The 13,800-nt window shown below is 44.0% G+C and overlaps 1 protein-coding gene across 1 annotated transcript in view; it reads left to right on the top strand.

Moving 5' to 3' along the window:
* The window catches only part of LOC126059823 (core histone macro-H2A.2), a 73,817-nt gene that overhangs the window by 39,900 nt on the left and 20,117 nt on the right, over positions 1-13,800 (top strand). The window contains exons 3-6 of the mRNA XM_049855819.1: positions 8,358-8,464; positions 10,164-10,361; positions 11,407-11,517; positions 13,158-13,257. Of these exons, the coding sequence (XP_049711776.1) occupies positions 8,358-8,464; positions 10,164-10,361; positions 11,407-11,517; positions 13,158-13,257 (516 nt within the window). The remainder of the gene's footprint in view (positions 1-8,357; positions 8,465-10,163; positions 10,362-11,406; positions 11,518-13,157; positions 13,258-13,800) is intronic.

Below are 13,800 nucleotides of genomic sequence, written 5' to 3'. Positions count from 1 at the left end.
AGTGGAGACCTACTAGGCGTGTCCAGAGCCCAAGAGAGCTGACGGCTGGAGATTCTGGCACAGCGACATTTGGATAGACTGAGTGGTTTAAGGCTATGGGAGTGAGTGAGGTCACTTGGAGAGAGACCCAGCCCTGAGCAGCACCAGCATGCCCGGGTTTACGGCCAGGTAGAAAGAGAAAGGGTGGCACAGGAGGCTGAAGAGAACAGCAAGGGTTTCAGGAGGGAACATGAGAGACAGTGAAGCCACAGAAAACAAAGGAAGAGGAAGTTATTAATGGTGGCAGGCGCTCACACGGGGTCATGCTGATAGAAGAACAAGACAGGGAACCATGGCGTAGCCACCTGTAGGTCATAGGTGACTTTGGCGAGAATGATGGGGTGGTCAAAGCCAAAATGCAATGGGCTGAGGAATAGGAAGTATGGACTTGGAGACAGGGGGTGGGGAGCTCTTATAGGGGGTTTGACCCCAAAAGAGGAAGAGAGGATGGCAGCTGGTGGAGTAGGAGCTGGGGGCGGGGAATGCTACATCAAAGAGGCTTGAGCCTGAGCACGGGTCTTTAACCTTGTGTCCTTGGCCCCAGATTCAGGGCTCCATGAACTTGAATGGGAAAGAGTACATCTTCATTTTCATTAACCTTCCCTGACATTTAGCATTTCCTTCCTTTTTGAATGTGGGCAACAAATCACATTAATGTCAGCAACACCTGGGGCTTTTTCACCAACAGAAATCCCCGAGGTTTTCTCATTACCTGTGTTACTGTTGTTATACGTATCTAGAAAGATCATTTACGCTTATCGTTACCCCAAAACCACAGTACTTATTAGACTTGCCGCTAGATCTTCTTATTTAATGTGTTAATAAAAAAGTACATACATTACTATATATCAGATATTTATAGTATTTTGAAAAATATCTTTTAACCTAATGGGATGTTTTGTCATCCTGTGTATTTTTTTATTGAGATATAATTCACATACCATGAAATTCACTCTTTTAAAGAAAGAGTACAGTTCAATGGTTTTTAGTATAGTCAGTAGGTTGTGCCATCATCACCGCTGTCTAATTCCAGAATATTTCCATCACCCCAGAAAGAAACCCCGTGCTCGTTAGCAGTCATTCCGCACTCCCTTCTCCTCCCAGCTCCTGGCAACCACTAATCTACTTTCTGGCTCTATGGAGTTGCCTATTCTAGGTGTTTCATATAAATAGAATCATACAATACGTGGCCTTTGTGTCTGGCTTCCTTCACTTAACATAATGTTATTCTATGTCTTATATTTATACATTTTTAAAACCTTATTCTGAGAAGGGGTCCATGGGCCTCAGCAGACCACCAAAGGGTTCCTGGCACCAACAAGGGAGGGAGAGAGACTGGAGTTACTGGAGACTGCAGCTCGTCAAGGAAGTGGGTCCCTGCGGACTCTGGAACCCACTGGAGACTCTGCTGTAAGAGGAAAAGGCACCTCCTCCAGGTTCCAAAAGGGCAGGAGCATCTGGGAACAAATGTCCACCACGATGCCTTCCTGTGGGGACACTGTCTCTGAAGACCCCCCTCCTCTTCCGTGCAGAGTATTATCTGGCCAGCCTTTCCTAAGTGGCCCTCACAACAACTTTAAATTGCAGCATTCAGCTCTGATCTCTCCCCACATCCCAGCAGTGAACTGGGATTCACTTGCTGATGTCCTGAGAGCCGCCCTGGATGGTGGGTTTCCTCGGGCCACTTTCTCGCTCCTCTCAGATCCATGTCTGTGGTCTCTCAAAGGTCCTCTCACCCATTCATTGCACCCCGAAAGGGAATCTGGGACCTCAGGAATGGCCAGCAAGAGAAGAGGTAGGGGTGTTACTCAATGAAAAAGGAGTTGCACAAATTTTTCAGCAATTCTGAGAAGAGATAGCAGTCTGCTATGCTTGATGGCTCTGGGCTGGCTGCCCGGCTGGCCTCAGGTTTGCACGTGATGGCAGTAGATAGAACCATACCATGTTTCTACTCCCAACTTACTGGGGGAAGTTGTATGATCCGGGGAATAGTGCATGCTTAACTGGTCATCTAGAATGTCCCACCAACCTGAGACATGCTCCAGCCTCCCATTATGGTTAAAAAAAAAAATGGTTATCACATTCATAATTCAGCTGATCAGTTTGTAGAATGGTGATGATATTGGCCCAGTTCATGTCCACAATGGATATGACGAAAAATGGACTGAAAAAAAAAATTCCAGAAAAACATTTTGTATTAATAATTGACATAGCATAAATGTAAGATATTGAGAATGAATTATTTTTTATAGTGAAAAAATGCTCTTTAATGGATTTTTAATTGGAAGGACAGGGTTGAATTATTGTGTAACATAGAAACTCATCATTTACACACTTTGCCCAGATAATTGAGGTTTATCCATTTAATGCCAGGGCCCTGGTGGCATAGTGGTTAAGCATTTGGCTGCTAACCAAAATATTGGCAGTTGGAATCCAGTAGCTGCTCCTTTGGAAACCCTATGGGGGCAGTTCTCCTCTGTCCTATAGGGTCGCTATGAGTCGAAATCAACTCGAGGGCAATGGATAGCCATTAATACAAGTATTTTTTTACCTAATGATTTTCATATATTAGATTTGCATTTTGAAAAGGTTACTTTGACAGCCAGGGTCACCAAGTATGGTTGTGCAGGTCACACACTGCACAAAGGCACATATTTAAAAGGCTATCATTCACATCACAGACCTCAAAGATTTGTATAAATTTTAATCTTCTTTACTCATGGATTCCACATTTGTGAATTTGCCTATTCTCTAACATTTATTTGAAAGCCCAAAATCAATATTGTCAGCACTTTCGAAGTCACTGACAGAAACGCGCCGAGCAGCAAAAAACTCGAGTCTCCCGACATGCATGTTCCTAGCTGACGTCGCATCAGGCGATGCTCTGCCTTCTTGTTTTGGCTCACATACTGGAAGCCACTGTCCTTTTCGTGGCATGTTTAGTGCCACAGTTTTCACATTTTTGTGCTTTTTGTTGGTAATTTTGCTGTTTAAAATGGCCCACAAGCATAGTGCTGAAGTACTGTCCGTGTTCCTAAGCACAAAAAGGCTGTGATATGCCTTATGGAGAAAATACATGTGTTAGATAAGCTTCATTCAGACATGAGTTATAGTGCTGTTGACCATGAGGTCGATGTTAATGAATCAGCAATATATATTAAATAAGGAGTGTTGAAACAGAAACACACATAAAAAAGGGTTATGTATTGATATGTATTGATTAGCTGATGAAAATGTTCTAACCAGAGGCTCACAGGAACCTAACCTACATTTCCCCTAGGAGCTATAGTTCAACCAAGCCAAACCAAACCCATTGCCATCGAGCTGATTCCAACTCATGGCGACCATATAGGACAGAGTAGAACTGCCTCGTAGAGTTTCCAAGGAGCGCCTCGGTGGATTCGAATTGCCAACCTTTTCGTTAGCAGCCATAGCTCTTGACCACTATGCCACCAGGGTTTCCGGCAATGGTTCAGTATTTACTAATTCAGTGTTCCAGCACCTTAATAGAGCTTAACTACTACCCCGACCCTTTGGTTAGGAGCCATAGCACTTAACCACTACACCACCAGGGTTTCCTACCAGGCATTAACTCATTTATTATGAGAATTTCCAGCAGAGAGCAGTAAAGAGTCTTGTTCTGACAAAATGGGGACGTACAGTGTCTTAAGGAAATGACAGCTTTTTCTAATTTGCACAAAGCTATCTGTGGACCAGTTGTGGCTTCGTTGGCATGGATCTGGAGGAGGACAAAACTAGGGGCGGGAAACCATTTAGACAGCCATTACAATGATCTGGGCTAGAAAAGAAGAGGGCCTTAACCCAGGCAATGCCAACAAGTACAGAGAAGAGGGGCAAAGATAAATGAGGTAGATGAGGTGGGATGGGCCCCACCTAGTGACTGGGAGGAAGAAGACGGAGGGGAGGGAATGACCCCCAGGTCTCTGATAGGAGCAGTGTGTGTTTGGAGGTGCCAGTCCCAATGGAGATGGGAGGAACAGGTTTGGGAAAAGCTATCATGATTTTGATTTGGGGACATGGTGAGTTTGAGTTTCTTGTGGAACACCCAGGTGAGGCTGTCCAGGTGACACCATGGCAGGGCTGGAGGTACAGATTTGTAGCATGGACACATGGGTGGAAACTGGGGCCATGAATTGGATGGAGTTGCCACAAAAGTCATTGTAGACTGAGCCAAGCAGAGCAGAGGACACAGACAGAGACTCAGGGGCTCAGCCACTTGGAGGCCTAGTGGACAATGAAGGAACCAGTGGGGAGAGGGTCTCAAAGGAGTGGCCACCCCACGCCCTCCATTCCAAGTCTACACTTCATGTGGTATTTCCCCACCTTCCCGGGCTGAAATATCCAGGGTCAGATTATGGTGTGTACAAGACAAGAAGACACAGTCTCTCCCAGAACAATGTGCAGGAGCTTTCTAATGTCCCTCTTGGCGAACGGAATCATTGTTTTTACTACCAGAGACTCAGCTGTGTTCAGGTGGTTACTATTGCTGGAAGTGTGACTTGCTGAGAAGTGAGGGGTATGGAAGTTATAGACTTCTGCAGAAGTCTCCACCACTTAACAGAATAAAGATCTTCCCACAAAATTTGCAGTAGGAGAAATGTATGCTATATAAACTGGTTTTCCTCTTGACTGTCAATATAAGAATACTTGTGTGCCTAAAATCAATAAAATCACTCAAGTAGCAAACTTTTATAGTTCATGTGAATGTGAATATATTCATCATAATAACATTTGAAAGTATTAATAATGATTAACGTTATTTCAGACACTTAAATGGTGAAGTCCTTGTCCCATAAGATGTTCAGACTAAAAATCCAACAGAGGAAAGAACTCCATGGCCTAGATTTTCTGCTGTGTATTATTACAAAGTTTTTCTTCTTAAAGAAAAAAAAAATTCTACCTCTGCTTTTGCACTAGAGCACATAATCAAGGTTTTCCTTCTTTTAAATGATTGCAGAATGGTTTAGTTTGAGAGAGCCTCGTGGCCCACTCCCTGAGCTCCACCTGTGGCCCAGGCATTGTGCTGTATGTGGAATTGCTGCCTTTAGTCTCTTCCTTGGTCGCGTTTCAATCCTGCCGATATTCCATCTGTAAACCTAACGTCTGTGCCTCTGTCAGTCTGAAAACAACCCGAGCTTCTTTGAGATGACCTGAAGGCCCCAAGCATACCATGTTTCCCATCAGCACTGCTTCTTATGCTGCTGGGAAATTTGATGAACTTGGGGAGTGTCTCAGTTATCTAGTGCTGCTATAACAAAAATACCACAAGTGGATGGCTTTAACAAACAGAAATTTATTCTCTCACAGTCTAGGAGCCTAGAATCCGAATTCAGGGCACCCGCTCCAGGAGAGGCCTTTCTGTTTCTGTTGACTCTGGGGAAAGGCCCTTGTCATCAATCTTCTCCTGGGTCTCGGATTTTCTCAGCACATGGACCCCGAGTCCAAAGGACACACTCCACTGCTGGCTCCTCTTTCTTGGTAGTAGAAGGTCCCTCTCCTCTCTGCTTGGTTCTCTCTTTTATAACTCAAAAGAGAGTGACTCAAGATACAACCCAATCCTGTAGATTGAGTCCTGCCTCATTACCATAACTGCCACTAATCCTGCCTCATTAATATCATAGCGATAAGGATTTACAAAACTTACAATAATCACATCAGATCACAAAATGGTGGACAACCACACAATACTTGGAATCATAGCCTAGCCAAGTGGACACACACTCTGATGGGAACACAGTGCAGCCCGTAACAGGGAAGAAGCTTAACTTCCTCCTCTAAGTGCAGGTGACAGGAGGCGGGAAAGTGATGGCCCTAGATGCTACGTTCAATTCAGTTTTTCCTGCTCAAACGTTTAAAATTGGAAGACTTTTTAGTTCCCCCGACCCTAATCCCCATCCTAGAAAAAAAGGTGAGTGGAGTGCCCCTTCTTCCCAGGTTGGGCCTGGAAATGGCAGTGTCCCTCCTCTGAGATGCGCGCGCACGGAAACTCCTCTTTATTGTCCCCAATGGGGATAATACAGGTTAACCTAGAATGGTAAAGCAAGCTGATTTGTGAGAGTTTTATAACTACATTTTAATTTCTTCTTGATGGTATCCTTTTCTAAGAGAAAGAAAATGTTGAGCAAACAAATGCGGCAACCAGATTATCTAATACAGCATTAATTTCAAATACTTTCTCCCATTGTTCCAACATGAGGCAGTGGTAGTTCAGTAGTAGAATTTTCGCCTTCTATGCAGGAGACCCAGGTTCAATTCCTGGCCAGTGCACCTCATGCGCAGCCACCACCTGTCTGTCGTGGAGACTTGCATGTTGCTAAGATGTTTAACAGGTTTCAGCAGAGGTTCCAGACTAAGATGGACCAGGAAGAAAAGCCAAATAACCTACTTCTGAAAACCAACCAGTGAAAACCCTGTGGATCACAACGGTCTGATCTGCAGCCAACCCTGGGGATGGTGCAGGACCAGGCAGGGGTTCATTCTGTTGTGCACTGGGTCACCATGAGTCAGGGGCCAACTTGATGGCAGCTAACAACAACATTGTCCCAACAAGTATGCTCATTACTTCTGAAACTCCATTACCCTGATCTTTGATTCAGAAAACATGATCCCTGTATAAATGAAGCTGTGGTTGTAACAATGGAGCTCCCTTTCTTTTTGTTAAGATTAAAACACAATGTTCATTGCTTAATAACCTGAAAAAGATGATGTAAGAATGAGTTTGCAGTGATTTAGCGCTTTTCATTGTGGGAACGCCATATAAATATTTAACTCTAATGTTTATTTTATTCTAATTTTTTGTTAATCACATTTGCTTAGTTAATATGGCATACTTATGCCAAGTGCTTATTACTAGTACCATTTTATGAATAATGGCAGTTTCATCTGCTATTTTATTTGAAATTAGATTGATTGTAAAGACTCATACAGAATCGCCTGTTAATTTTAGAGCTCAGTATTTATGTCATTGTACTAGCAGATCCCTTGAACATACACACACACACACACAAAATACGCTCATGCACACACATATTTTTCTGTATTATCACTTCGACAACACATTGGCACACTGACTTTAGCTTTCTAAGGGAAGGGATTTTTCAAGACTCATTCATACTTTTGAAGGCAGCCAAATTTGATTTAGCAGAACACCTTTCTGAAATTGAGGAAGAAAGAAAAATAATAAAAACAGGAGAAATGGGAAAGACATAAAAATGGCATAAACCAACTCGGAGCTAGATTTTTCTTTAATGTTGACCAAAAAAATTTGATAGCATACAAAATAGTTCTAGGAAAATTGCTTACATTTACCAAACGTCATTTATTAGTCAGAAATGTGCTTAGGTCCTGAGGGATACATGGAAGACCCTAGGCCCCAGTGTACCTTCCTACCCAGGTCTCATGGCTATCTCCATTAGGAATTCACTTTTTGGGTTAAGTATTTCCTTATCCTGCAGTATAAGTCAGTCCTTCCCATCTGTTTTGCCTTGGGACAGGAGCAACCTGGGGCATTGATGTGGGAAGAGAGCAAAGGGGAAAAAGGAATTGTGAAAGCGGTTCCAATGGGCACCAAAGATAGACTTTACCTACATCACTAGTCTCTTCAGAGAAGACCTTGCTTTATTTTTAACTGAAAGAAATTCAGGTCCTATGGTAGGGTTCTGAATTGGTCCGAATTAAGTTCTAATGACAGTGGCAAAAGAAGTTAGAGAAGTCAGTCTAGGTTGGTAAGGAGGCTCCACCATCCTAAGGGACTCAGTTTCCTTCTATCTTTTTGCTCCACCATTCACAACTCATGACTTCTTCCTGTTGGTCAAAGATGGCTGCTGGAATTCCAGCTATCATGCCCTCATTCAGCCAGTAGGGAAGAAGGGCACAGCCCTTTCACTGACAGACACTGGCCAGAAGTACTCTACAACGCAAGTGCTTACCTTTCATTGGCCAGAACTTAGTCACGTGACTACAATTATCAATATAAGAGGTTAGGAAATGTAGTCTTCATTCCTGTGGTTATGGGTTCAGCAAAAAATCAGGGGCCCAAATACTAAGGAAGGGGGGGGAGAATATATATTGATGGACCCTAGAAGACTTTGCCACAGGTCATATATTAAGTCTTGCTAAAATATCTTACTTGTTTGTGACCTGCACTCTTTTCTGCTTTCTAAATTTCTTTCCAGGCCCAGGCATAAAAATCATAAATGAATAAAAATGATTGAACTCAAAGGCCATTTCTGAAAAAAAGCTTTTAAAGCCCAGACTCTGTTCTGTGGTTGAGTATTTACACCCCCTTGTATTTTCAGCGGAAATTCTGGAATTGGCTGGGAATGCCGCAAGGGACAACAAGAAGGCTCGGATAGCCCCAAGACACATCCTGCTGGCAGTTGCCAATGATGAGGAGCTCAACCAGGTATGTCTGAAGCCTGAGACCAGCCATGGAATTGCTTTGCCCGACAAGCTTCCACACATGGACCCAGCTGGCCACGAGTCATTCCTGCTACAGTCTCAACACATTTTTTTTTTTAAATCAGACCATATGAGACAAGTCCAGTGAGCTAAATGATTCAGATTCGAATTAAAGCTGCCTCTAGAATAGGTCCTATTATACATTCTGAGTCTTTCCAAATCTTCTTTTCCTCTTTAAAGGCAAGCTCTGTGTGCTGCCAGGGAGGAATCTAGCGCACATGTATTATTCTCTTCCCAGTTTCTTCACCCAAACTTTGTTAACAGTTTATTCTGACAAGGGCAGTGGAATCCTTATCTATTGGAACTGACCCTAATTGTGGCTCATGACAGTGGTCTCCAGAGCAGAGTGACTGCTCCCCGCCCCAGGATGTGCAAGGTGACCAAAAAAACCCACCAAACCCATTGCCATCGAGTTGGTTCCAACTCCTAGTGACCCTATAGGACAGAGTAGAACTGCCCCACAGTGTTTCCAAAGAACTCCTGGTGGATTTGAACTGCCGACCTTTTGGTTAGCAGCCAAGTCTTAACCACTAAGCCTCCAGGGTTTCCATGCAAGGTGGCAGGCACATAATATTAGAATGTTTATTTATATTTACTTTCTAATCTCATTCTTCTCAATCTACCTGTGGTGAAGAACCACCTCTTATTATTTCTAATCTATTGTGGGCTGATAATTTCAAAAATACAATAAAAATAAATTACTAGAAAAACAAATTTTTTAAAAAGATACACAAAATACAAGCCCCAGTGTTTTGTTTTAGAGTCAATAGATAAACGATAGTTCTATTTGCTATAAAAGTTTCTAGATTCTTACTCTCAGTCCCTGCACATATCCTTTCATAGGCAGGTAATTCCCAGACCAGCGGTCTGCTGTGCAGACCACAGTTGGAGCAGTGTTGCTTTGGAACGTGGAGAATATATTGCTGTAATAATACATGTCGTCCCTGGGTGGTGCAAACAGTTAAGTGCTCGCCTACTAACCAAAAATTTGGCAGTTCAGATCCACCCAGAGGCATCTCGGAAGAAAGGCCTGGTGATCTTCTTCTGAAAGAGGACAGTCGTTGAAAACTATGGAGGACAGTTCAACTCTGAAACACATGGGGCCACCGTGAGTTGGAATCAGCTCAGTGGCAACTGGTTTTCTGGTTTAGTGATATGTGTAGATTATTTACAAGTGAATAAACATGTATCGACTAGAAGGTATATGGTCAAACATATTTTACTGATTAAATGCACAACTAAAGAGTGTGGAGACCACCAGTCTGTGGTTAACTGGGTCTCGTCCTTGCATTGACCTTGAACCTAATTCTTGTCAGGCTGTGCTCCCCACATGTGAGCTCTTTATCCCCTGTTGTGTCTGGAATTCCAGAGCCCTGGGCAACAACCCTGGTGTCAACCTCTATAACCCTTTTATTTTGCTTTGCTTTGTTTTCTTTCTGTACAAGATCACAGGATGCCTTGATGCCTACAGAGAAAAGCTTTACAAGTGAACAAGGGGAAAGCCATTTAAATTGTGTATCATGAAATTTCTTTAGGAAACCAAGGACCAGACTTACGACTTGTTTTGCCAACAGTTGGAACTGTGTTAAATGCAGAACTAGAAAGCCCTTAGCTGTATGAGCTCACGCATTTTCTCTCTCCAGCTGCTAAAAGGAGTGACCATCGCCAGTGGAGGCGTCCTGCCCAGAATTCACCCTGAACTGCTGGCCAAAAAGCGAGGGACCAAAGGCAAGTCTGAAACTATCCTCTCCCCTCCCCCAGAGAAAAGAGGAAGGAAGTCCACGTCAGGCAAGAAGGGGGGCAAGAAATCCAAGGCTGCCAAACCACGGACGTCCAAAAAGGTGAGCCAGGGTGGCATCTTGTGAGCCAGGGACTCCCAAGAAATAAGATGAAAGTTTAAAGATCAAAAGTTGAGGGCACAGCCAGCACCTCTGAAGGACCAAGGACGCTGCAGCTCGATGCTGGGAGGAAATGACAAGGATGGGTTCACAGAAGATGAAAGCTTCATCAAACGTCATCCAACAGGGTCTACTAGCAGTTTCCAAACCCAAAGTATGGGTGATTTTCATGGTGCCAGATCCCCTCCCTCGCCCCCGCTGAATGGTAACCTGGAACCCTAGTTTCTATTTCTCTACAGAACTCCGCGTTGCCTACTGAAACATCTCTGGTCTCCCATAAAGAGTCCCTTGAGTTCAGCCCATGGAATTTCAGGTGTTTGGGACAGCCTGACATGCTGAGCTCTAACTCCGAGATGCCATTTGGGGAGTAATACTTTGATGTGCTGTCTAGTACGACAACCACTAGTCACATGTGGCTATTTAAATTGGAATTAAATCAAATTTAAAATCCATTTCCTTGGTTGCACTAGCTGCATTTCAAGGGCTCAACAGCACTGGACGGTGCAGACATAGGACATCTCCAGGAATACAGAAAGTTCTATTGGGCAGCACTGCCTTAGAGCCTATCCGTTTTCATTCTGCTGACCCCCATGATAATACAAAAGATTATGTGAGTTGACTGTACTGCCTCCACCGTACCCCAGGAAAATCCTGGGGAGGAGGGAGGTTGAGCAGTGCACTATGGACAACCCCACTTGGTTCTGATGGTTGTCATTGTAAGCTGCAGACATTGGAAAAAGAGGAGCGTATGTGTGCCCAGGCTTGGGTGAGGACTACAGGTACGTGTGGGCATCTTTAACACACTTCATTTCTTACAGTGCCATTGTCTTCTCCTCATAGCTGCCCTCAGTGGAGAAATAATAGAACATAATGCCTAACGGCTTCCTTCTATATCCAAGTTAGTAGCAGCCATGGGAGGAGCTTAATAAAACTGCTTTAGGCTTTTTCTGGATTGTTCTCCATCTGTCCTTCTGATTTCTACCAACAGTCCAAACCAAAGGACAGCGATAAAGAAGGAACTTCAAATTCCACCTCTGAAGACGGCCCCGGGGATGGATTCACCATCCTGTCTTCTAAGAGCCTTGTTCTAGGGCAGAAGGTAATAAAACTGTAATGTGCTGTAGTAAAACACTACTGCATTTTTATAACCTACTGTTTACAAGCAATGAGGCCTCCATCCTGTGTTCCTCGCATACAGCTTTCAAACTGTCCTTGAATTATTCATTTTTAAGCCAAAGAGCTATGGTAGTTTCTATCCTGTGAGTACGAGCAAGCTTTCATGTTGCGAATTAATGCTGACGTTGGTCAGCCAAAGGTAAGCCTAGAGAAGCTTTCTGGTCAGTGGATAGAATGGCATTTCTGGTTTTTCTGGGAATTCTCCAAGCATCAGTTATTTCTGTGCCCGCTGAAAAATTCAGAGCTAACTTTCTTAACCATAGTTCAATGGAATCTATCAAAGAAAGAAAATAGAAATATGTTTCCTGAATATCCCTGGTGTTAGAAACGAGTTATTTGCCAATAATTCAGTCTGCCCTCCTTTCTAGACCGCAGAAAGAAAACAAACAGGGCTATACATTTCAGCAGTCATCCGCAGCACAACAGCAGCCCAGTCAGACATACAAATAACTCATTCCCACATGTGTGAAGTGTACTGAGCAGACAACTTATCTACCAAGCCAATTGGGGCTGAACTAAGATACACGAGGAAGCAGTCAGTGAATCATCTCTCTGGTGCTGCAGCCTGACAATAGTGGGAACCTCCCTACAAGCAATTGGGAAGAGCGTGGCATGAAAAAGGCATAAATCTGGCAGGTTCCTGATTCATCACTGATGAAAGCAGGGAAGCAAAGAGGCAGAATTTATGTCCCCTCTAGGGATTGTCCATGGGAGTCCCTGAGTGGGGCAAACAGTTAATGCTCCTGACTGCTAACTGAAAGAGTAAGGGTTAGTCTACCCAGAGGTGCCTCAGAAGAAAGGCCTGGCAAACTACTTCCCAAAAATCAGCCATTGAAAATCCTGCAGAGCACAGTTCTACTTTGACACACACACAGGGCCACTATGGGTCAGAACCGACACTGGTGGTTTGATCCCACTAGTTTAGGGGCTGTCCATAGTTAGATAAGCTTTCGTTCCCTTACCTAGGCTTACATAAAGTTCTCGCACACATGGAGAGACCATGCCCTCCATCCCACTAGGCTGTGAACACTTAGGACAGGATTTCACAAGTGTAGCCGCAAGAACGTGGTCCCCAAAAGGCAGATGGCCAGACCTAGGTGGTTCAGAATCCCAGAGGCTCCTTCACTTCTCCCCAGCAAGGCTGTTGGCTTCATAGCCCTGCCGCCAAAGGTTGGTGCTGCTGTGTGAAGAGAGACAGAGCCCTGGGCTTCCCTTGCAGGAGCTCCTAAGGGTGCACCACCAAACCCAAGGCCACTAAGGTTGGGAACCAAAGGCATGAGCTATAGGGATGCAAAGAGGAGGGGAGATCCCATTCCTATTCCTGGAAGAGGAGGCACATTTGTTGCATGCTGCTGGTCTCAAAATGAAGATCAAATCCACTGAGCTTCAAAAAGTCTGCTGAAAACCAAATGCCTGGGAAACGTGAAACCATTGCTCCATGTGCAGCCTCTCCTTGTTGACATTCAGTATAAAAAAATTAAGATTAATGGAGGGAGGTAAAACATGAAGATTTTCAGTGGGATTTGATCTTTCCCAATTCTCCCTCTTTTCCCCCTAATGCAGCTATCCCTGACCCAGAGTGACATCAGCCATATTGGCTCCATGAGAGTGGAGGGCATTGTCCACCCAACCACAGCTGAAATTGACCTCAAGGAAGATATAGGTAAGGTCCTGAGACTTTGGTGGTGGTCCCACGGAATAACATGGTGTTCACGCAAGTTCTTGGGAAGCCAGTCACTCTCAGCAGGATTTTGCTTGGGGTGCTGTGTCGAACTCTTTGTATGTAATTGAATAGCTTTACTAGACAGTAACTTTGTTTTAATTCTGCATATATTTTACATTTCTTATTGAAGTAAGGTATAAAAACAGAAACGTGCACAGATCATTAGTGTACAGCTTAATGACTTTTTCTCAGAGTAAACCCCCTGCGCAACCAGCAGTTAGCTCATGTTGCAGAACCTTACCGGCACCCCAGCAGTCCCCCTCATCCCTGCTCCCGGCCCTCCTCCCCTCCAAAGGTAACCACTATCCTGTCTTCCAGCGGCATAGGCAGGTTCCACCTGTTTTGAATTCTGTATAAATGAAATCATGCTGAATATTTTGTGTCTAGCTTCTTTTTGCTCAACATTGCATTGGTGAAATTCATCCCTACTGTTGAGTGTGGTTGTAGTTCATTTTCTTTGCCGTGCAGTGGTCCACTGTATGA

The sequence above is a fragment of the Elephas maximus genome, chromosome 16 (genome assembly GCF_024166365.1).
Source record: "Elephas maximus indicus isolate mEleMax1 chromosome 16, mEleMax1 primary haplotype, whole genome shotgun sequence".
Taxonomy (NCBI): Eukaryota; Metazoa; Chordata; class Mammalia; order Proboscidea; family Elephantidae; genus Elephas; species Elephas maximus.
The sequence above is the reverse complement of the archived record's forward strand: the minus strand, read 5'-3'. Positions and strand labels throughout refer to the sequence as shown.